The sequence below is a fragment of the Diadema antillarum genome, unplaced genomic scaffold (genome assembly GCF_040938485.1).
Source record: "Diadema antillarum isolate AM-2024a unplaced genomic scaffold, OU_Dant_1.0 seq00001051_RagTag, whole genome shotgun sequence".
Lineage (NCBI taxonomy): Eukaryota > Metazoa > Echinodermata > Echinoidea > Diadematoida > Diadematidae > Diadema > Diadema antillarum.
In genome coordinates this window covers 1,421,474-1,447,760 of record NW_027271881.1, presented here as the reverse complement: position 1 = coordinate 1,447,760, position 26,287 = coordinate 1,421,474, and the positions used below count along the sequence as shown (strand labels likewise).

Genomic DNA, 26,287 nt, shown 5'->3' with positions numbered 1-26,287 from the left:
GTTCCACTGGGGGCTCTGGCCCCCACTTGTTATCATAATACATACGTAGGGCCTGCATAGAGTCTAACCACCGTTTGCGCCCCCCCCCCCCCCCCCCCCCACACACACACACTAATAAAAGCGAGTAAGACTTAATTCTTCCTTTCTTTTTTTCTTTTTTTTTTTTTTTTTTTTTTTTTTTTTTGCTTATCAGCCGATTAACTCAGGAACAGCTGATGATACCCGGAAGTGGCCCCAAAAATATTGCCCCTCTCCCGGGCGCGGCGCCCTCCCCTCAAATTTGTCATTCTGGCAAACAAAAACAAACTACAAATGAGAGTGCAAAAAAAGCGGATCAATGTTTTCTCCTTTTTTTTTTTTTTTTGCTTAATTATTCGTTTGTTGTAATTAAAGATGTTTTAATTTGTTTGAATTTGTTTTGATTAATTTTGCTGGCAGGAGAACACAGCAGGATCGGAGGTGACTCGTGTACAGGAATGGCATCACAGAACTCAATCACAGCACATCATTCTGCTTGCAACTGAGGGCGTTCCATAGTTGGGCATAGGCAACACACCGATCGTCCTGGCCTAGCTGCTAGCTGCTCGCGGAGTGGGAGGCAACGCCAGAGCCGAAACCCTGGCGGAGTTACGTGGCGTGGACTAGGTGTCTGCGAGGGAAACCTCGTACTGTCCGTACGTGCCGCGTTAACGCGGAGCACGCAATACGATTTGCACATAACGGAACGCGCCACGTACTGTACTCTCACGGCCCATCCCGGGGGTGTAAACCGAAGCGTGGAGCTAGGAGTAGGTGACCACATCAACACACCGTACGCGATACGCTGTACTGTACGTGGATAGGAGTGCAAGTGGGTGACTACGATACACAGACGAGACAATTCTATGAGCGACCGAAATCTGTATTCGGAGGTGCCTAATTGACGACGCGAGAAAAGGAAGATTTTTGCATTCATTTATGGCAGTTTGTCTTGCGTCTCTGAGTCTGAGTTTGGTTCGGGCATCAAGCCGTTTTCAGTAAGTAACTTTACGTGCCGTATTTCTAAAACACTAGGGCCTACTAACGTTAGTATCTTACTCAGTCAGTTGAGTTGAGTTGGATGGGTCGATCACCTCAGTCACATATTGAAAGGGTCGGTGATGTGCAGCTTCCATGCGCATGCAGCGCGTTAGCGGAGTGTTGTGTCACTGCCAGATCTTTCCCATCCTCTCACGATCCTAGTCAGCTGCCTAATGGGATCTAGCTGTTTAATAGTGTTAGCTGCTACAAGCAAGAGTAAGGAATTAATCAGTTCGGCCCATCAATTTTGTACGCGTAACATTAATTAGCTGAATGAATAAGTGCATGCCATGCATTGATCGGCTGCCTTGACTTTGGAGATAAACTTAAATTTACTTTCTTTGGTAAAATAGAAATGCATAACCACTGTAGTCTGTACTCTTCGCTGTTTGTCAGTTAGGACCTACGTTTTGTGCAACTGTTGGAGTAGACAGAAAAATCACATTGTTTTTATGTGGGTATGTAAGTAGGCAGGTTTCCACTTAACCAGGTTAGCACCCTGCTCTTTGCGATGAATGAATGAAGCGGGATCAATTTCTTGTGCATGAGTTGTGACTCTCACATACGGCGTACGGGACCTCCATTTTGATGTCCTAATCTAGGGACAGACTGTTTTTACCTTTTAAGAGGGGACAGGATGATTACACACAACATTGCTCAGTAAGACTCTCTAAGTCAAACCCGAGTCCTTTGGATCTGGAGGCAGACGCTCCAGATTGAGTCATATCACCTTGTGGACCCCATGGAATACGTGACATTGTGAAATACATGTACATTTTACCGTTGCAAGCTGACGTATCTGAATGTCAAACGAGGGAAATGGTCAAATTTTATTCTTCTCTGTATTTTTATTGTTGCTATCATTATAGTCTCTATAAAAATTTATAAATGAGATTATTTATACCAGAATTAAGACATCATTTGTGTCAAGTATTGATTTTATCATGACAGAAGTTGTTTTTACATATTATTATTAAGCATACACCTACATGCTCCATTCTAAACATAATTCACTTTCAAATATGCGGTTCCATTATTTCTACAACATGTATGGTACTATTATAACTCTAAGCATTTACCATTATTACCTCCACCAAGGAAGGAAGTGGTTTTGAGATCTATGGCATTGGTTTGTGTGTTTGCAAAATAAAGAAGTTGTGAACGAATTTGAATGAAACTTACAAGAAAAGTTGCCAATGACACAAGGAACAGATGATTCAATTTAGGTAGTGATCCAGGAATTTTTATGGATTTTTGAAGGATTTTTTATCTTTTTGCCGATAGGGTCAATGAACTTAAAGGAGTTCAAGCTGGACGTATTTGAGGTGTGCATACGCGCTCTAAAATGCGTCCTCTGCTCTGCCGAGGTGCCACGTAGCTGGAAGCTGATGATGTAAACAAAAGGTTTCTACTTTTAAAGTGGATATTTTTGCGCAAGTAATTTTTCGTGCTCCGCCGACTTCCTGTTCACATCTAATATTTATCATGCTTTGATTAAAATCGGAATGAAATGTTGTATACCTTAATGGCCTTAGTCTGATTTTACACAGAGGGGACATAATCTTTGCATAAAATTCTCTGTAGACTGGGTTGACATGCATGTACTGGCTTTGTAGTTCCTGCTACTTAAAAAGACTGCCCTGCCAGCAGAGATGAATGTGTGAAATGCATTGTATGAACACCCTACAGATTTCTTTTTGTTTGCTGCAGCACTGAAAAGGATAATTGTAAATACAAATCCTTTAGTAGAGTTTTTGTTTCATGTGTGCCCCAATTATGCTGAATGTGTTATAAGTGAGATTTAGAACTAAATCTTTCACAGTCAAAGCACACTGATCTTTTACTGGAACTGTCATTGTCCAATCATATCTTTTCACCTTGTAGACCACATTTTATGGGATTGTCCTATAGAAATCTAGGACTAGGAGGAAGAATACTGTTACACAATCCCATGCATTCATTGTTTTTGTCTTTCATACAAGCCTGTAAGGTTGTGAGACATCTTAAGATACAATATGTTTTGATATATGTATTTGAAATTATTGATCGCACAATCAATGATTGTGGTAAAATGATATATTAGTGATACCTACATGTACACTGTACATGTACTTTCAAAAACAAATTTGTAGAAGGATCTGTTTTTAAAGTTTAATGATGCGAGTATTTTGGTATGTTTTATTGCATGGACCAGCAAATTTGTTGTTTGGAAAAACACAATCTGACTGAGTCCAACAGGTCAAATTTAATATGTACTTTCCTGTGGCCCGTTGCATAAAACTTAGCGTTGAATTTCAATGCTAACTACCATCAAAATCAGGCGTCATAGCCAATCAGCATCAAGAATGATAAAATTTACCGCTAATTTGAAGACTTACCGCTAGAAAGGAGCGGTAAGTCCAGAGTTAAGGGTTTTATGCAACAGGGCACCAAGACCTGCGGCTGGTGGATGTGGAGTCCGAGTCCTTCCTGTCAGGTTTACTTGCAAATAGCTTTTATGATGTCTCTTGTACATGTGATCTTTGAAAGAAAATGGAAGTTTCCATTTTCAGTATCTTTTTTAAAAAATCAGATCGTGTAATGATTATACAAATTGTGCACACCTTGTAACTGCTTTCCACACTTTTTTATCTTTGCAGTGGCACAAATTCTCGGCTAGCAAGACTGATCTCGATGTGAATGAAAGGAAGGAGGAAAGCATCAATTGTGGGTGTTTGTTTGTGTAGTGTGTGTGTGTAGTTGTGTGTGTGTGTATGTAAAAGGGAGTAGGAGTTTATAGGGGTGAACGCAGCAATAAGTTTTGACCAGCGTGACCATCATGAGAACTCACTACAAAGTTGGCCTGGCCCTCGGAGCCATTTGGCTGGTCAGCCTGGTGTACCTCACCTCCTCCTTCTTTCCTGCCATGGAGTCCAGCCAGAGTCGAGGCATCAAGTCCCTTGAGCTGGAGACCCTGGCCAGGGAGTTGAACAGTGTGAGACAGCAAAATGAAGAACTGAAGAAGCATGCTCAGGAATTAAGGTGAGTGGCACTAATCTTAGTTATTTGTCAAAAATGCATTCTGAGGGATCATATAGGTTATTAAAATTTTTATAAACTGTTATGTGAACTGATTCATAATCCAGAAAAAAAAAATGTGCTTGCCAACCTGCAGTGGAAATGCTGTACAGTCCACTAGACAAAAAAAAAATAATAAAAAACTTTAAAAAAAATAATTAATTGATTGATTGATTAATTAAATTCAAATAGATTAGAAAATAAAAAAATAGAAAGGAATATCTAGAGGAGTGAGGAAGTCATGGAAATGTCAAAAAGGTACTTTCTCCAAGTTTGCTCTTACTGTTTGCTTTGAATTTTCTTCTGAACATTAAAGGACAAGTTCACCTTCATAAACATAAGGATTGAGAGAATGTAGCAATATTAGTAGAACACATCATTGAAAGTTTGAGGAAAATCAGACAATCCGTTCAAAAGTTATGAATTTTCGAAGTTTTTGTGCAGTACCCGCTGGATGAGAAGACTACTGCAGTGTATGAATAACTTAGATGTCACATGCGTACAACAATATAAGGAAAATATAAAGAGAATTTCACAAAATTCCATCTTTTGAAAAAAGTACCGTAAAACGGGGTGAATAGGGACAAATTTAAAGTTCTTATGATTGTATTTTTTTTCATGCAGCCTAGAGACTCAATCTTATGTGGGGATTTTATGTCCACCTAAAATACCTTTAATTTGGTATTGTGAAAAAAAATAAATATTTGGGGGAAAAGTATGTTTTTTGATAAAATGACGCTGTCCCTATTGACCCCAAATTTGGGGTCAACAGGGACAACACTATTTTTGATCCAAAAAAAGCTGTTTGGAGGCATTTTTTTTTCAATCCATCCAATGAATTGGATTAAGGGAACAACTGCAGAGTTTAAAAATGATATACAAACATTTAAGAGCAATCTATTCCATTGATAAATCAATCTTTAACAAAAATTGCAACAGCCCAACAAAATGAGCTGATATAATAAAATGTGACCCATCAGGTCAAAGGTTAAGATTGAAAAGTAAGTCAAAACTTTGCTAATCCATTGAATTGCACTCAAATATTAACCCACTTCTTCTTCTAGTGGCAAATCATGATGTACAATCTTATTCATACACTCTAAATTCAGTGTAACTGGACTCTTGTGATGTCGGGGATATTTTGGGAGTTCTTACAGCAATTATAAGCTGGCACCTATAGTATGGGTCTGACCCAAACAGATGTGTTATTGGCATTAAAACATGCAGAAGACAGAGAAAAGGGTCATGAAATACAAGTGGAAAAGTCCTAGCCTGTCTTAGGCAGTGAAAAAAATTCCCAAGAGGGTGGGTGGGGCGGGGGTTCCCAGACCCTTCCTCCCCAAGTTAGGGTTAAGACAGCAAAGTTCACTCTCATCTATGTATACAAAAGTGAAACCACATATCCAAAGATCTTATTGCTCTCTTGTCAAGAGATTTAGAATAAAAATTCACACTTTTGGAAATAGCTGGACATAACAAACATTTCAGAGCAATTTATGACATTGTAATAGTTAATCACACAGAAAATTTAAAGGGCCAATCAAACGACACCATGGTGTCCCTATTCACCCCAGTCTAACTGATTTTTTGCCCAAGAGAAGAAAAAATGTGCTGTCACAAATTCCTGTAGGAATAATTATTTCATATTTAAAGGTGTGTTGTAGGACCTAATAGGCTAGATTCATGAACATTTTCAGCGAATTTCATTAATCAATGGCCACAGGAGCAGAAAAGTTTTGACCGCCCTGATTTTTTTGTGATTTTTTGAAAACTTTTTATTTGGACCTCCTGTACCCTTTAAAAAATTTTTCACATCAGGAGGACCACTTTCTGGACACTGTTGGATGGTCCTTCCATCCTGTGATAAAAGTAAGAAAAAAAGTTCAAGCAAATATGAAACATGCACATTCAAAAAACTTTTCTCGGTTTTGTCCCTATTCACCTCGCCGTCCCTATTCACCCCGTTTTACGGTACACATTCCCCTGACTCGTTACCGACAAATGTTATGGGTAATATTATTCCCCCTGCCTTTAGAAAGAGGCAAGTCAAGTGCTCTTTTATTATGCGAAAAAAGTGAAAATATGTTGAATTTTCTTTTACATTTTCTTTATACTGTTGTACGCATATGACTCACAAGCTGTAGTAGTCTCCTCATCCAGCGGTTCCAACACAAAAATTAAAAAAATTCATAACTTTTGCATCGATTGTCCAATTTTCCTCAAACTTTCACTGATGTGTTCTACTAATATTGTTGCATTTTCTCAATCCTTATGTTTATGAAGGTGAACTTGTCCTTTAAATACCATCATTCTCTAATACAACACTTTTTTCTTACTCTTTTGTTTTGCAAATCAAAATAAGAATACTGGTATGTCACTATATGTCTAACCCTGGAAAGAAAACACATACTCTATCATTTGATGAAGGACTTGATTTCTCTTTTTTTTATTTGTAACAGAGATCTAGTTTTGAGTTCTACGAATGGTGCTAACGGCGGGATCGACGCAAGATTTGCCAAGGAGAAAGCCGAGGGTATAATTGCCAAGATGGGAGAAAATGCAAAGCAGCCAGAGTCAGGTAAATAGCCTGCCACCAGGAAGTTTTGCAGAATGTTAGTGAACTACACACAAGATACAAGGCACATTCTTGAGTCATGTCAGTGACCTCTAGATATGACGGCATATTAGCTCTTTTTGTGCCACATTATTCTGAGACAGCAACGTATGATCGCTTTTGGAAAGCATAAAAAACAAAAACATTTGTTTTTTCAAAGCCATGTAACCCTGTCGTAATGAAGTCAACAGGACTGTTGATTTTACCTTGATATAATCAATACCTCGTAAATGTACTGAAAAAGAGACCAGCTATTTTTAAACAGCAATGGGAAATCGGACCTCACTTTGTTAAATGTGGCATCTCAAGAGCGAGCTCGTTATAACAGGGTTACCCTGAACACAAATTCACTGTCTGCATGAGTGCACGATGTCATTGTGCGTGAAGTGATCATTAAAGTTCATGCAACGACTGCTGTAATGAAAGCATGTCACTTTCATGCATAGTGTGTGATATCCATGTGTCATTCTGTTGCACACATGACAGTTATCATCAAACTGATATGTGCTTGTGGATAAAATCAAGCTGACATAACAAGCTGTTAGTGTTGTGCTCCTGACAAACATTTACAGTGATGTACCTTTTGGAAGCTTTTTTTCACCATAAACGTGATGTACTTCATCAGTTGTGTAGTAACACTTTTGATTCAATTAACGACAAGCTACATTTGTAGTGATTTGTGCATATTCCTTGCCCTGTTTTGCATAATATTTGAACCCCTCAAATAATACAAGTAAATAGATGTCAAAACACAGCATAAGATCATTCTCCTTTATACAAAGCCACTGAATTAGCAGGATGTAAACTTTAAACGCCTTTTATAATGTTATAACAATCACAAAATAAACATATATCAGCAAAAGAAATTAAGACTACTGCATATGAGATGCCACAAAACCAAGAGGGCTTTTTTTGTAGTGCCTGTAGTCAACTTATCTGTGGTATAATATATTTTTTCTTTGACATTTAAATGACATTCACTTTATCAATATTTTGTGCCTTCAATCAGATTATTATCATTACCTGCTGCTTCACTACTTTGCCACTTCAGGGGAATTTTTCCAAAGGGTAGATTATTCTTTCATTAGAAGCATTATTGGCATAGCACCACTCTTTGAAATCGCAATGTGCATTGAGCCGATATTTCCTGTATTGATCCAGCATTATGAAGGAGAATTCTTACAGAGATAGCTCTCCAGGACTGTAGTTGGTGCCCCCTGATGCAATATAAGGCTGCGACGCAAGCTGTTCATGTTGGTATACAGACCAGAGTAGGATTCACAATCGATGCTAGCCTGCTTGCAACGATGCGAGGGGAGAAATCTCCTGAAGCTAATGATTATTGAATTCTGCATATATTTTGTTATAGTCTTGATCTTTACTTGCATGTTGAAAATTAATGGACCAGCATTCCCTATATTGTTCATTTGGCCAATTCACACTGAAGTTGTCAAGGAATACACATAAAGGAGATGGTGGAACAGTAATATTACAAGGTTTGTACTTTTGTGACTTGCTTGCAGTTGATGATCGCACAGCACCTGGAAAGAACACTAAATAACAAAGTAGAAGTGATATGAAATATGAAGCTTATCCAGAAATTGATGTTTGATGTAATTCAAACTGACATTGTAGATTCTTTATGAATTGAGATAGAAGGAACTAACGGTAACTTCACACTTTTGTGGTTGAACGTGTTTGCTGTTCATTAATTCCACTTGCACTCTCTAACTTAATGTCTTTGACATAACTGTGTGCAAGCTCCTGTCTGTTCTTACAGGCCATGTTCTCCATGAAGTTAAAGCTTGATCTATGAAAAACATAAGTGGCAACAGGCATTTCAACTTTTTTTGTCCTCACAGGTGCTGCTGTTTTCTTAAAGAAAAGAAAAAGAAAAGAGAAACATTGAAGATCTATTGTTACGCCACAATACATTAGACATGAACACAAATGTGTCAATGTTTTGTCAATGCCACAATAGATGAAAACAAAGCAGCCAGGAAATCATTACAATGTTTCTTTTTATTTAATTACAGTCTCAACAGAATATAGCTTCTAACCGAGTACCCCGAGACACAAACTTTCATTGTTGTAGTTTTTAGTTATATACAGGTATCCACTCAAATTGATGAGTTGTGGTTGCTTTTGGTGGGGCTGTAAAAGCTTTGTTTATATCCTCCAACATTAGATATGGCATATACTTATATGTCATTCCTTGTTTTGTTTGTTACCCACGCCGATGAAAATCGGCAGGGGGTTATGTAAAGGGTTCCGTATGTTTGTTTGTTTGTTTGTTTGTTTGTTTGTTTGTTTTTTTGTTTTTTTGTTTGTTTGTTTGTTTGTTTGTTTGTTTGTTTGTTTGTATGTTTGTTTGTTTGTTTGTTTGTTTGTTTGTTTGTGTACAAGATAACAAGAGAACGGGTAAACGGATTTGCACGAAATGTTCAGGGAATGTTTGGATAATGACAGGAAAGAATCGATTAGATTTTGGTGATAATCGGTTGACCCTTGCAAATTCTGTGTGACCTTGAAGTTTTGACCCCATGGTATAGTGACCATTCCGAAAATTTCCCGTTTCTCACTTTGCGATTTTCCGCTACCATACGAAGACATAAACTCCCCAACGATCCGACTTCGCTGCTCAAATGTTCGTAAGAATTCCGAAATTTACGTTTAGGCCTATTTGAGGGACTATGTCCTTCTAGATTTATGAAAGTTCGTTCTCCGTCATCACAAACTGGCCCGTATTTTGATGATTTTTCAAATTAACATTGATTGTTTTTTTCGTTGGAGGAGCATTTTGCTCGGTCGCAGTCACACTGCACGATATGCGTGCTCAATGTCAATGCGTGTGCAAGGCCGCTGAAAATGCATCGCGCTCTACACTGTTGGTGCAAAATTGCACCGGGGACGTTGCGGCGCTCGTTGGTGGCCGAATACTGGTGCAGTAGACATTTGCATTCAACCCTTGCATTGAATAATTCCCGTAGACACTAATCATAGGGGTAATTGCCTAGGGGGTACGTAAATTTTGTTTTTCTTTTTTGCTTTTGTGGATACCATCAAAGATCGTACACTCATACGACCTTTGATATTTGATGATTTTTCAAATTAACATTGATTGTTTTTTTCGTTGGAGGAGCATTTTGCTCGGTCGCAGTCACACTGCACGATAAGCGTGCTCAATGTCAATGCGTGTGCAAGGCCGCTGAAAATGCATCGCGCTCTACACTGTTGGTGCAAAATTGCACCGGGGACGTTGCGGCGCTCGTTGGTGGCCAAATACTGGTGCAGTAGACATTTGCATTCAACCCTTGCATTGAATAATTCCCGTAGACACTAATCATAGGGGTAATTGCCTAGGGGGTACGTAAATTTTGTTTTTCTTTTTTGCTTTTGTGGATACCATCAAAGATCGTACACTCATACGACCTTTGATATTTGATGATTTTTCAAATTAACATTGATTGTTTTTTTCGTTGGAGGAGCATTTTGCTCGGTCGCAGTCACACTGCACGATATGCGTGCTCAATGTCAATGCGTGTGCAAGGCCGCTGAAAATGCATCGCGCTCTACACTGTTGGTGCAAAATTGCACCGGGGACGTTGCGGCGCTCGTTGGTGGCCGAATACTGGTGCAGTAGACATTTGCATTCAACCCTTGCATTGAATAATTCCCGTAGACACTAATCATAGGGGTAATTGCCTAGGGGGTACGTAAATTTTGTTTTTCTTTTTTGCTTTTGTGGATACCATCAAAGATCGTACACTCATACGACCTTTGATATCATCACACTCTCGGCTTGCTATAATCAAAATATCCCGCAAGAAAACGGCGTATTTCTCGATTTTTAGCGCTTTTTCCGCGACCCGTCGCGTAGACAATACTCTTAAAACTGGACTTAATTCGCGCGCGCTTGGAAAAGTTCCGATTCTGCACTTTTGACGGTGGAATTTGGGATTTTCGATGGATTTTTGGAGGAGACTTAAGGACTTTCCTGTACGTGAATGAGTGTTAATACCGTATGTGTAATTATGTGATTTGCGTGTGATGCGATTGTAGAACCAAAGATCGTACACTTCAGTGTACGATCTTTGGTAGAACTCACTGGCTGGTGATAAAGCACACTGGCAATTAAGTGGCCGAATTCTGGTAGATGACCGAATGCACATTATGTTTACCCCGACTTTGTACTTAGGCGTGGGTCTGCCGCCTTTGACGGCCCCTCTCTAGTTTTGGATGTTTTGTGTTTTTCCTAGCATACTAGAGTCAAGGACTTGGTGAACTCAATCACTTAATGTCTATCATTCATATACCGTTCTTCATCATCCATTAGCTTATTGCACTTTCATCATCTTTTCCAAAACCAGTGATCAGATTTTTTACCAAGCTTGCAAGAGTTATGCTTGCATGCAGGGGAAGAGGGGACAAAGTTATTAAAATGGTCCAAATGGTCCCCATGGGGCCCAGGATGTGCTATCAAGGCCCAAGACTACATAAATTTCAGAGATCTTTGGACCCAGTAGTAGTACAGGATGTTTTGTATGTAGATATTCTTAGAGGTTGTTCATTACAGTGGCAATGGGAATCTGATTGGGCATTTAAAGTTTCATCAAGTTTGGCTTGGGTACACTGGTTGACATAAACATTTTCAAACTTTTTTTGTCTCCTTTGAAAATGCATGATTTAGGGATCATTCTCAGGAGCAGGGGATGAAAAGTTGTCCAAAATGTAGAAATGATTCTCCCACCCACCCAGCCAAAAACTGAATGAAATATGGCATCTTCTTGTCATCCAGGAACAGTACAGCCATAACATAGAGACCTGTTCAGTTTGGGGTGTTTTTTATGTTAATGCTTGTTAACGCTTTCTGTGTATGCCTATTTCAGCCACAACTGGGAGGTTTCTATATATCTAGCAGTTGTTAATGTATACACTGACATAGCAATGCATCTGACTCATTGCATAACCCATTGAATCATCTTTTCTTCTCATTTTGGAAGTCCCCCCCCCCCCCCCCCCCATGGCTGACATTTCAATGATGCTTTAAAACCTAATAGGGTCTACAGACAACTGTACAAGTGAATGACGTAAGTTGTTTATAACAGTGGCAGTGGTGGCCCAAGCAGGGCCCCTGAGAGGGTAACATGTTTTGGAAGGGGCAAATTCTTGATGGTGTTTGTTACTAAGGGTTTACAGAGGGTGCTTCTTTGCACTGCCCACTGAATTTGATGCGACAGTGCCATGACAAGTATGTCTCGGCTGAAATGTTCTGGCAAACCTACTGCAGTCATTATGTAAGTTCTTTGCCATTGTGTGATGCACTATGCACAAAGTAATGTCAGACTAAAGGGCAGTGCTACCATGATGGGTTATGCACTAGAGCAAGATGAGAAGAATGTCAAAATGATGTCCTTCTAATATGTCTGTTAGAAGCTTACTGCTGCTTTAGCAAATGTTTGTATATACATTCATAGTCTGTCAGGCTCACATGCAAAATAACTTTGAAAGAAACAGGTGATTTGCACTGGTATGTGTTATATGTAACAACAGGAACATGAATAGTTCTCTCTGTGTGATGGGCCAGTTTTAAACTTAACATTCTTTCAATTTTAAACATGCATAATACTGTTAATCGATGGTCAGAAAAAATCACCCTAAGTGGTAAGGGACACAAAATCACTCAAATTATCCATGTATCTGACGAAACGACGTATAACGAAACGATGTATAGCGAAACGACGGTCAGAGCATCATTTCGAACTAGAACTTGATAACGAATCAGCATTCCGTGTGCTTCTAAACGTATAGCGACCATAGAACGGTATTACTGGGCGGGGCTTAATGGGAGCGCGCACGAAAGGTGACCCCACAGCTGTCACTCATGACTATAACAGCATGCGCAGTGGGAAACTGCACATCTATACGACGTTTCCCAGAACGGTCGAAATTAGTGTCTGAACGGTCTGTCGGCTATACGATGATTCTTTATACGTCGTTTCGTTATCAAGTGTTGGTATAAAATGGCATGCGTCTGAATAGGGGGTGGTACTGAGATCATCCATACAGGAGCCTTGGGACAAGGCTAGAGGGTAAATCTCAATCATCATTTGTTTGTTCAATTTTATAAGTGAATTGAATTATGTGGGTAGATGCCAATGTTGTAAGTATGGAGTAATGATTGTTGAGGGGCTGGCAGAGAGGTTTTTGCAATCAGTTAATGACACCACATCAAGAGGCACAACAGAGGTTGCAACATTTATTATCAAGCAGAGTTGAGTCAAGCCCGTCCATGCTCTTGTCTTGTAAAGTACAGTTGTATACTAGACTGCAAAGCCCAACTATCCATGCCTAAATATCTGTTACTACAACTTGATAAGTTCAGTGCTATTGTGGTGTTAACTGGAAAGTGGTGAATATACTACACAAGTGGAAAAAAAAAGTTAGATTCCACTCATTAGCACGCAGGATGATGAGAAACCTCTTATGAAATATAAAAGAGCATGTAATTTTAAGAAGGAGTCAACGTTTATTTGATGAAAATTGGTTTTGGACATTGGATCACTGACTTCCAAGATTCTGTCATATGTTGAAATTCATTTCAATTTGGCAAATGAATCATAAACCTTTCATTTCTTGATATATTTAGGTGATCAAAATATATAAAAAAGAGATAATTGTGTGGTTATTGATGGCAACTTTTGTGAAAAAAAGCATGTATAGAATTTGAACCATTACCAAAACAGTGTAATGAATCATGAATCTTTGCATCTTTGCATCTTTGCAGTTTTGCATGCACTGCAATGACAGCACCTGTAAGATTTCATGCTACCTGTGACCCTGAGCTGGAAATGCAGGCTGCTATTAATTGTACATTGTAGATACCAGTATGTTGTATATTAGTGCACATTATGGTCTCTCCTTGGTCTGAGAGTTGATATTTGCTATAAAAAGAATGGGACGATTTTCTTGGCGGAGGCTGCACAAATGTTAGGGGACTTGTAATGCTAGAGAAAGATTATGTAACGAAGTTTTCCAAGGAGATAGAGCGTAGAAAATCCAGAGAAGATATAGGATTTTGTGTACCAGCATTTATGCAAATTTCATCTATTAAATCATAATATTATACAAATGATGCACAGGATAGAGTGCGTTAGTGTAGGCGTATAGTGCACTCGAGGGTATTTACAATTGTGAAACATGCACTGCATTGTAAATACCCGAGAGTGAGCTATACGCCTCCACTAACGCCATGAAATAATCCTGTGCATCATTTGTTTTATAAAATGGGTCGAAAATTCGAAAACTAACAGCATTTTTCAGCGTTTTTCACGTACAGTTGAACCTCTATTATCCGGCCTCCCTTTATCCGGATCTCTCTATTATCCGGACGCAATCTCGCCGCGATTTTTTAATCTTTTTTTAATAATTACGGGAGGAAAGGGGGATTCCCAACTCCTTGAGAACTCCTACACAAACACACATGAATAACATATACTTGATACATTTCTTAATAATTATTGAGGTAAATCATCCCAAGAATTCATAAAAGAAAATGATTTCATTCTTGCAAACACGAACCTCTATTTTGGGGTCTGTTACTGAGTGTAACAATGAAAAGGTTGCAGTATACACATTACTACATGTGGTACTACAATGGGCTACATCAGTACATGCGTATGTATAATTATGTACATGTATAAAGCATTGAGTCTCCCGTATCTGGCCAAATCCCTTATCCGGATGAGCCCCGGTCCCGACTTGTCCGGATACGAGAGGTTCAACTGTACCTTTGTGGGTCAAGACGTCCAAAGATGTTCGTCCCAAACATTTACGCACGTCGCACTCGGAAATCCCGCACATATAAGTATGATGGGGGGTTGGGTTTCCGAACACTTAAGTTCCCGCATGAAAACTTACTTATTTTACATAGAATATGCACCCTTTACCTTAAAGACTTGGATAGACTCCTCATATAGGCCTACTAGACAACATACTTTGAAAACGGGGTGAGAATTAACCTGCTAAATCGTTGGATTTGCCCTTCAAAGTGACTCCATGTACGCCTCCGGTCCCACAACGCTTGGTCTACTGTACTGTACGTATAAGAGTATACGTACGCCACACGTATGTTATGCACAAGGGAAGAAAGGCCGGCGGCCGGCAGCCCGAACTAGAAGTTGTTTACAGGATTGACAGCGCGTATGCATGCAATTCAAAGGCCACAAGGAGCCGCCGCGCGCACAGACGATCGGCAATAGGATTTAACACGCAGTGCAATGGGACTGAGTAACCAAAGCACACGTCACTCATTTCAGCGCTTCCTATTGGCTACATTCTTGAACCCATTTTATAACACCTAATAATGGTAGGTTCACTACATAGTTGGTTTTGTTTACCTCCCATGCTTAGTGAGTGATTGGGATATTAGTCTTTGAATTCAATATTGATTCAACATATGCTGCAAGCTATCAGTATTCGCAAGCCAATTAATATCACCATCAAAGCAGCTGAATATATTGCACACATGGTACAAGCCTAGTTCATATTGATTTGTTGTCATAAGGAAATCATTATTTGCAGTATGAACTCTTATCTAGTTACAAAGTGTACCTTCCAACAGTATGCTTTTACTTCACTTCAGGCCTGTGCCAAAAGACGGTGGAGGCATTGTGTTGCCATGTTGTCTACCACCTCATCCAGGTTTTACATATACAGAATTTTACGACTATTTCTCTTCCCCTACACCCCCCCCCCCCCCCAAAAAAAAAAAGAAGCCATTGTGTTTTTTGGTTGTCTGTCTCCAAGTTTGTCTATTCATTTACCCCAGATCTTTTATGCTCTTTGATGCATGTAGTTGCTGTTTGTAGTTATGTTACATACATGAAGTGAAGATGCATGGATTAGATTTCAGGCAAAAATACCTAAAGATCAATGGTGAAAAGTTCCTGTACCAGCTATTTTTTGGGGGGTAATATAGTTTGGTTTAAGACAAAATAGAATAAATGAAACAAAACAAAAGATAGATGTGATAAAATGTATTTTCAAGGAACCCTTCACTTGGATGAATGGTTAAAGGTCACTGATCATTGGTTTAAATATGTCATCTATGCAAGTTCAGTGGAAGTGTAATTTCCTAACAGAGTATAGAAATAAGTGGATTGATATTTTCATCATGCAAAAGGGGATTAAAGATCATTCTGGAAGGTCAAAGGTCAAGATAATTCATTCTTTATGTAAATGCAGGGCCATATGTGTAATCAATGCTATGTTAGTACTGCTGGTATGGGAAGTGCGAATGTATCCTAGTTGACTGCACACTGCTGTTGCATTGCTTTAATTCATTTATTATACACTATAATTGTAGAGGCCTTGATCAATATTTTATATATATATGAAGGTTGCATGTATCAGATTGTACATTTTTTGTTAATGCATCCTACTATGGTAAAGGTCAACGATGAAAGTCAAGTCATCATCCACTCAAATATTTAATGTAAGCCTGATTGAGCCATTTATATACATGGATATCACATGATTTAGAGCCAATGGGGGTTGGAGGATCTGGGAGCAGGAAGGTATTACGGTAGGGGTGTATGAGGATTTTGAGGAGGGTTAGGAAGGAAGGCCTATATAATAGAAGGAGCAAGAAATTTTTGAAACATAAGGGGGATAATCTTTTTTTTTAATTACATCGATTTTAATATAGATGACTGCTTATAATTCTTTTTGAAAGAACATTTCATTCATCTGCTTATTGGAACCAATGAAATCATGCAACAATACTTTTGATTGGAAGGTGATCAAAAAGAACATGGTAGTATGTACTGTATACACATGTAGCTGCCAGCTATAATAGTAAAATTTAGTAATTAGTAATTTCAGCATGTGATCACTTCTTTTGCCTCTTAGAATTCTGCTTTATTAGTATTTTTTATGATGTACTGGGTGGTTCTGTGCAAACAATCTGCTATTAGTAGTTTGCATGAGAATGATTAGTAAATCATGCAAAGATATGTTGGCAGCTATGACTACTGTATATATATATATATGTGGTGCATCATTATGTTACCCACATAAAGTCAGTGGTCATAAAAGGAAGACAAATGCGAGTAAAGCCTACTTTATGGTAATGGACAATATACTCTACAGTTTTCAAACTTCTAAATCTGTTTTTGTATATTTTCCTTGTAATGAAGTAGGACAAATTACATATCTTTTTGAAGCTTAGCATCTAACAAATTCATTCAATTCAAATTCATTTCAATTCAAATGATTTGATTTCCTTTGTAGGTAAGACAAGGTAATTTACATAATGCTTACATGAGTAAATAATTTCATACCCCACAAAAATTTCAGTAGTACATAGTACAGTCATAGTAATTTTGTCTTTATATTTCAATAAGTGAACAAGTAAGCAAAAAGAATATTTTTTAACTATATATGGAAAAGAGAAATCCACTTTAAGTAAAGCATAGCTTGTAAATTTTCTGAATTACTCTGGAAAAGTTATATTTGCCAAGAACAAAAATATATATTTCCGACATCATACAACTTTTGTGACATGGCATCACATACATAGATTTAGGCATGGGGTTGGGAAGTCATAAACAGTGTTAAACAATTTCATTTCATTTTGACCATTGTGCTCTTTGATGTGAGACATTATGTTTTCGATATTTGTTTTGTACTTAAATATTTTAAGTGGAATGTAATTGTATATTGATAAATGGAATGGAAATAAGCAAAATTAAAAAATGAAAAGAAGGATGAGAATTGAAAGGGGAGCACCCACTGTAATGAATATGAATGGTCGTATGTCATTATATCATGTATAAGTAAGTATGGTTGGGCTTATGTGTCACTGTACGGTAATGACAGTGACATATTCCCGGGTGTTATGTAAGAAGATTAAAAAGAACAGATGATATTTGATTCTGCATGTAATAACATGGGGTACTGTCATACTCCAGATTATGGCATTGTTTAGCACCACTTTATTTTTTACATATTATGCACTGCCGTTTTTGGCAGCAGGATATTAGCGATTCCAATGCCAATTTGTTATCTTTTTTGAAATGTTATTATTGTAGACAGTAATTCAGAGAGAGACTATTCTAGTCCCCGCACTAGAAATAGATTACTTAAATCTTAATACTAAAATGATAACTTATTTTCACATGTTGACTGATAAGTATTTTCACATGTTGACTGATAAGGCATAGTGCATTGGTACTGACCAGTGCTGCTGCTACTGCACAATGCAAGCACTGCCTACACTACCACTGCAGCAGCGGGGCATTAGCATTAATACCCAGTACCGGTACTTAAATTACGGGATTTATTTGATGTAGTAGCATTCATTTATCGTTGTGTTAGGATTACTAGCGCAACAAATCTTCTAGCATAAAGCACTTGACCTATTGAGGACGGGCTGATATTGCTACAACACATATTTTCCATAGACACCTGCCCAAGTATACTCTGTACTCGTCTGCAACGGGTTGAAATTACTCACACTCATTGTTTGGTAGCCAGGGGTAATGCATTAAAAACTAGAGAAGCACTCTAAGAGCGCAGACCTCCGCCAAGCATGCAGCTCATTTCCACCACTGATCTTGTTCTTCCATCGAGATTTCAGTGATTTCTACACATACCTACTTAAAGCATTGTGTGCTGAAAGTCGCCCGATTTCCCAATATAGAAGCCTTTGACTCAAGGCATCATCATGAAACTGGTACCTGGTACATACACATGTTCTACCTGACAGTGATTCTCTCGGGAATTTAGGTTCATAGGGTCAAAGGTCCCTATGATACTGAAATTACACTTTTTAATCTCCATACCTTGAAAGTTACTCAATGCATAGACTTACGTTTGTATAAAAGGGTCAAAAGTCAAGTAAAGATCGTCAAACCCCCAAATACCTACGCTCTTAGGCAGTATAGTCATCCATCCAATTAAACCTTGTTCAAGGAAAGTGAACATTCAACACATTTGTGACAAACCAGTCATTCTCATATCTTTCCAATTATGTGAAACTGTCATCACACATTGTTAAGATGTTTTACTACTATAGACCTATTAGGAGAACCATTCATTATGGCGGAGGCGTACCAGTCGCCATAGCGACATATCTAGTCTCATTTAAATCACAATAAGCAACCAATTTTTTTCAGCATTGTACCTGCACGGTTTGCTCAAGTAATACCCCTTTCATAAACTAAATTATGCAGATAATATCTGCATCATTTGGTCGTAAAATCAGAGCGGGGGAAGAATTATCCGCTTTTTTTCGACCCTTCTATTATCCGCATAATAGCAGCATCGGGACCAGATTTGGAGTTTGTGAACGCATATCCAAAGTTATGCGGATAATTGCCGGGGTGCGGTCAAAACGTCACATGTCTTTCCCACAGGAGGGACGTGTGCAGTCACCATGACGATTATGCGCCTTTTTCAGGACGGGCGCTCGTAAAAATAATGTGGATAATTTTCAGAGTTTGTGAACGCATTTTTTATTGAAATGTTTGCATAATTCTAAGGCGGATAATTGGAGGATGAGTTTATGAAAGTGGTATAAGTCACTGAGTTACTTTCAAAAGAGTAAACATTTTTCATGCTCGACAGAAATTTGGCTTGAATTGAATTATACACTGTGCCAACTGCTGAAAATTGTTGCCCTTTGACCCAATAATTAGCACTACCGCAAGTATCCCCCACCCCCTCCAACCTCTACTCACACACTCTTTAAAAAATAGTAATGATAAATAAAACCTACACAGGCCCCTGTAGCATACCAGTGTAAGCTGGATCCTGCACTGGATATCTGTTATTGCAGGCAGTGGAGTGCTTAAAGGACAAGTCCACCTTGATATACACCTGTACATGTGGATTGATGAGTGAATGCAGCAATATTAGTAGAACACATCAGTGAAAGTTGGGGGGAAATTGGATAATCTGTTCAAAAGTTATGAATTTTTTTAAATATCTGCACGGTCACTGCTGGATGAGAAGACTACAACAGTGAATGATGTCACATGCGTACAATGCCATAAAGAAAATATAAAGAGAATTTCACAAAATTTTACTTCTTGGAAAAAAGTGCACATTTCCTCGACTCGTCACTTAACGTACATGTTAAAGGTGATATTATTCCCCCTTGCCTTCTGAAGGAGGGAAGTCAAGTTTTCTTTTATATGCGAGAAGAGTGAAAATATTATATAATTTTTAATATTCTCTATATTTTCTTATATTGTTCTGTGCGTGTGACATCACAAGCTGTAGTAGTTATGTCATCCAGCAATGGTGGCATTGAAACTTCAAAAATTCGTAAAATTTGAACAGAATGTCTGAATTTCCTCTAACAATCACTGATATGTTTAATTATTTTGCTGCATTCTCCCAATCCTTAGGTAAATGAAGGTGAACTTGTCCTTCAGTGACTGTAGGGAGTTGTCATCTGGAATGACTCTTCTTGCCATTTCATACTAAATCTCAGTGTAATGACTGAACTAAATTTAGCAGAAATCACTGACTATTATAATTGAAAGCAACTTAATTGAATTAATTTTTCAAGTTTTTTTTTTTTCATATGTGTCAGTTGTTACAGAATCATGATGTTAGATTAAAACATTTTCTATTCTCATGCATAGATGGTATTTTCCAACTTTTGAGCATTTTGGTGGGGGGAAAAAGACCTCATACACAAAAACATGCATTATCCTGTATGTGACGCATGTATGCTTGGATTCAAGAGGCCTTTTGGTTAATATCATAAACTGTGTGCCATGCCTCAGTGGAGAGGTTTTCATAACATGTCACATTCATGTAATTTCTAAATTAGAGTGGAATTACATTAATGTTCCTCATATACCAGGCTTTGCACTTGCACTATGTTGATGCTTCATATTGATATTGTCTATACCAAGTATTGTAGTTGGGTTGTTTTTTTTTATCTTGTGTTTATCATATCAGTCCACATCACCAGTAAATGATATTTGTGAAATCTAGCCACTTTGTGTTGATAATTTTGGAAACAATTGTAGTACAGGGCATACCAAGATTATGGTACAATGCAGAACAAAACATATACTGTGTAAATACTGTAATTCCTACTTGCCCATATTGGTATTTGGGCAAGTGTGCTATGCACAAGAATTAGGGAAGTGCCCATTCACTTGGTTTGTTTGGGTTTTTTTTTTCCCCCAGCAGTTAGAATCAGATTCCCTAACATGCAGGTGGGCATATGGGTGAATAGCTCCCTGTGGTGAAGTCATATCTAAAGAACAGGAGAGCTTTCTCACTCTGGCAGGTGGCTTTGTTGTGACCATGGACCTACAACGAATGTAGGTCCATGTTGTGACCCAGCATTTACTCACACTTTAAAGGGACTGTACAATATTGGTTGAGGTGAGGATTCAGGTTTGTAACATTTTTTGGTGAGATAATGAGAAACCTCTTATGAAATATGAAAGAGCATGTAATTTCAAAAAGGATTCAATGTTTATTTGATGAAGATTGGCCTTGAAATGGCTGAGATATTTATTTAAAAAAAAGTGATCCTGATAAGATTGACATTCCACGACTTTTATTATGATCTCTTTGTTTTACCTTGTGTTTAGATATCTCGGTAATTTCAAAACCAATTTTCATCAAAATAAACTTTTGATTCCTCTTAGAATTGTATGCTCTTTAAAATTTCATAGAGTAGTTTCTAAATATCTCTCAAAATGTTACAAACTGAATCTTCACCTCAACCAGTACTGTCCAGTCCCTTTAATTCACTGGAAGCCCCAAGGTGGAATAAGGCAGGGACCATGCCAATGGCAAATGTACGTTTACGGTGGCATTCAGTGTGTGAATGTCATGTTTATCCTATGTCAACACTTCCCCCACCCCAGTCACGTCCAGTTGACGCCATAATGATTAATCAATCCATAATTACTGCACTGAAGTTGACACAGGTTGATGAAAATATTCACAAAATATTCCTGTCATACACATGTTCTATTCCCGTCCTACACCACATATGCTGTGTGTGCATAACAGGAGCTGTACTGAGAGATAATTTGAGAGCTATGCCTTCTTTTCCCCCTTTTTGTATTTGAGACATTTTCCTGCTTATACTGTGTAGGAAGAGTGATGTTTTTTATTTTCATGGATGTCCAATTTTGTTAGTCAAGAAAATATTGAAAAGTAACATGGTTTTGAGATCTAATGCAGCATATTATGTATTATTTCTGATTTCTGCACATCACAGTAGATTTTTATGTTGCCTGTGATAGAATTCACAAACAATGACGTCCTCAACATTTCAACATACTACCTTAAGTATGTGCTGCAGCTTGCAAATTTCAGAGTTATCCACCTTTAGGTGGCTTCAGCAAATAGGGAGTTGGGGATCTTCACACCTTTCAGCTAACACTTTCAGAATGGTGGATGCATTTACACCTTGTGGAATGTGAACAAATTTCCCAGATGATGCGCTAGACAAATGTTTGATGCAATATACTTTGTATAGATACCATTAGGCATTTTCACATCAGCCCAATAAAAATCCAAGCTCGAGATATTTTTCGCGATCACAAATTAGCGCACTATTTCATTTCCTATTCACATCAGCCCGAAGAGAATTAGCCCGAAATTTTTTCGAGCTAATTTGACAGCTGAGCATGCGCAAACAGCGTCGGGTATACCAATAGAGCGTGCGCTTAGCGGGTCACACACGCTAGGCATGATGGGATGCATCACGCTAATTTCTTGAGGCGATTTCACATTATCAAATAGTGCGCTAGTTTGCGAATTATCCCACTATTTCAGAAATTTCCCGAGTTGGACTCGAGAAATTTTCTCGATCAGAGCGATGAAATTAACATGCTAATTTGTGTTCACATTATCAAATAGCGCACTACTTCGTGATCGGTTTAATTTCCCAAGTAAGAAAATATCGCGCTCTTTCGTAACATCGGGCTGATGTAAAAACGGCTATTAAGACAAAAAGGTAATTCTGTATTAGCGTGCTAATTTGTGTTCACATTATCAAATAGCGCACTATTTCGTGATCGGGTTAATTTCCCAAGTCAGAAAATAGTGCGTTATTTCGTAACATCGGGCTGATGTAAAAACGCCTATTGAGACAAAAAGGTAATTCTGTATTCTTTACTGTGGTTATCTGATGGCTTGTGCAATTATATTCCACTCTGTAATTATGGTATCTTCATTGATATTACATAAGAGCTGAATACTATGTAAAAAAAGAGGTCAATGATGAATGCTTTAAAACAGCTTTGTATTTATATATGTTCTGTATTTGTATGTATATGATTACTTTTCTTGTTCCTCAGAAAGGATTTTCATACATTCACAAAAGAAATGTGTTCCCTTGGCCTTGTGAATTTTATATGAAATGCAAACTATTTTGGATGCAATCAAATGTGTACAACGAGAATGAATTATGACTGAGCCAGTCACTGAAATGCTAGCAAATATGGATCTTTCTGGCCAGAACTGCGGGTCAAATAGTTCAACATTACAGATGATACAAATGTACCAACTTATCCCAGAAGTACTGCAAGAAATATGGTCAGATTGTGCAGTACTGACACCAAAATGAATTAGCCAGATTTGATGTACCATACCTTTCCAGAGGTCTGATACTCCAGGCTGGGGTGAAATATGTGACGGATGTCACCAGCTAAATGGAAACAAAACTGAGCTGAAATACAGATTAAACGGTGATCAAGTGAGTTGCTGGTGATAGGGAAAAACAAATAGGGCAGCTGAGATTTGCTTAGATTATCTAAATTCTCCCTTTTCGTGTACTGGTGGTACACTTCTACTGTTTTCTTTTATTTGACAAAGAATATGTTATAGGCCTACTAACATCAGTATATTCTCCATGTATCAGTGTTAGTGATATAATTTTGCAGGTACACATTCAGTAGAGCATTCCACTGAATCTTTAACTTTAGCAGGATCATGCTATGTTTGATTTGACATGTAAATACAGAGTAATAGATTCATATGGTTTCCTTATAAATGCAATATCTCTCCTTTTGTGTGTCTACAGACCTAATACCAAATTCGCAGTACTGTGGGTCGGAACCGAGCCACAGCTATGAGAAGGTGCGGAGGAAAGTGGATAACGGAGTGACGGAATTCTGGTATTACCTGCGATCGCAGCTAACGCAGCTGAAAAAATCTGTTGGGGACCAGAAGACACAAATTAAAATCGACCAGATACTTGAAGATGGAGGAGAGCAGCAGAGGTGAGAATGTTTTAGATTATATTTGGGTCCCACTTCGTTATAAAGAAAAAAAAAAACTAATAGCAACTCTTGCTAAAATTGCAACTTCTCATAGCAACAGCCAATCAGGAAGCTAGATTCTTGTCATTACTGTGACATTTGCTATCCCAGTAAGAGGTGCTATCATACATGTAGCAACTTTTCTTGAAATGGGGCCCTGGTATGGCACATACAGGAAACATTATAGTAGTAAAATTAATCACTATGTAAACACATTCACACAATGCAAGTCTCCATGTCAACAACATTACTTCAAGTCAATCTAAAAGCGGTATGTCGTGTGCCAAACAGTCAATAGGATTAGATGTCTCAAGTCATTTTAACACGCACACCCACACACAAAAAAAATGTAGGTATGAGATAATTCAGTAGGTAGTCATTTTTTTTTTTTTTTGAGGGGGGAAGGGATGTATTAGCTATGACTATTTAAAGCTTACAGGTGTTCAGCACCTTTCTTGTTTATCTAGTTTTGCATCTTTGTGCATGCAAATGTCAATGTCAATTTGCTCTTCATTGTTGCAGATGCATCTTTCAGAAAACTACTCACCTTATTAATCCTTTAGCTTTACCAGCTTTCCCTGACATCATGTGAATGCTCCCCTAAGACAACTTAACCCTGTAACTATCTCATCCAATCCTCCCCCCCCCCCCCCACACACACACATTTCTGTGGTTTTACGCTCTATCTTCTGCTTACAATTTGTAAAAAAAAAAAATTGCTGTATTGTTTTAAGCATTTTGATTGGTCAAAACACGTCACATGACATGTAACTTTGTTGTGCAGTTTTCACGGGAGTGCAGAAGGTGTGCAATGAAAAGCGATATTGCAGGCTACATTTTCGTGTAGGCAAACTTTAGTGACCCTGTTGTGCATAATGTTTGAACGCAATGCATAGGAGATTTCTAAACATTGGTGCCGCTTCTGTGCACAAGCCTCTAAGAAATTTGGGCGAGTGCACACTGTGCCCCATCTAATCTTATGACCGACTAGCACTAACAGAACTTTCATTGACTCCAGTGTTATGGACTTTTGTTTGTTTTTATTTTCATGTGTCGCTATCTTATGAAACAAAGCACTTGACCCCATTGTGTGTCAGTGTAAATTAATGCAGTGAACACTCCACAACTAAATGGTTCACACTGCACTCACTACAAGCAGCTCATACACACCAGTCTAAAGAAACCCAGCATGCACTGCAAGCTGGCAACTGAGTTTAGCAGATTAAAGTTTCTATTTCTTTCTCAAATTAGGAAATGTTTGCAAATTCTTTTCGGATTGTGTGCAGTTTTGATAGATTTACCCTGATCTATCAAATCTATCTCCAGTACAAGATATACAGTGACATTCAGAGGTGCCAGTTTAAAAATGACCAGATGATGATTTCTGTAGCAAAATCCTCCAGGACTTAATGGCTGAAAGCCTCACCCAGCCTGTACCATTGTGAATCTGACCGTGCTTAGGGTGAGATGGAGGAGGGGTAGTTTGTGTGTATGTTTAGATTTAAGCAAGGTATGATGCTGATTGCAAAGAAGGCATTATAGGGAGGGCAAACCAACCATAGTGAGTCAGGCCCATGTAGCTTGTAGTGGAGGTGGTGAGTCACAGGCAGGTTGGATAGAGAAATTTCATGAGGATCATGCAAGGCACAGGCCATGTGGAGTGCCTAGCAAAGGAATGAGTAGTATTATGCATGTCTGGTTTCGTCAGGCCATGACTGCTAGAGCATGAAATAAGCAACTCCTACCGTGAACGGGTCAGCCCAGTGATTGATGGTAAATACCATGCTGTGCTGACAGTGAAGGGTTGGATAGTGTTTGCAGTTTTCATCAGTCCAGACCTTCATTTTCAAAACGTAGAGAGGTTGACTGCCACTATCATAGTGTGTTATATTTTCAGCTTGTGCCAAAGTATTAATCCTGCAGTGCCAGATTAAATTACAACCTTGATTAGCACAAGTACTGTATAAAGTACCAAAATGTTATGCCATAGCCATTCATCGCCATGGAAACTGATTCTTAACAACCTCAACTGGCCTAAATATCTGTGAACACTATTGTTGCTAACCATTTTCACACCTGGTCCCAACCCGAGCTATAATAAAAGACTCTGACATCATCACCTTGGTATACTATAATTTACCATTGTCTTAACCATACTTCTGATCTGGCCATTAAAAAAAAAAGATAAATAATAAATAATGGAAAAGAAAATGTGTTGGTGCTCTTACCCCTTCAGTTCTATCTGTCT

General features: G+C 38.3%; 1 protein-coding gene across 1 annotated transcript in view; it reads left to right on the top strand.

Moving 5' to 3' along the window:
• The first annotated feature begins 856 nt into the window (after positions 1 to 856).
• Positions 857 to 26,287, top strand: part of LOC139743120 (alpha-(1,6)-fucosyltransferase-like) — a 62,921-nt gene continuing 37,490 nt past the window's right edge. Inside the window, exons 1-4 of the mRNA XM_071653629.1 lie at positions 857 to 1,016; positions 3,699 to 4,080; positions 6,576 to 6,694; positions 23,802 to 24,000. Coding sequence (XP_071509730.1) covers positions 3,878 to 4,080; positions 6,576 to 6,694; positions 23,802 to 24,000 — 521 coding nt within the window. The 5' untranslated portion in view covers positions 857 to 1,016; positions 3,699 to 3,877. The remainder of the gene's footprint in view (positions 1,017 to 3,698; positions 4,081 to 6,575; positions 6,695 to 23,801; positions 24,001 to 26,287) is intronic.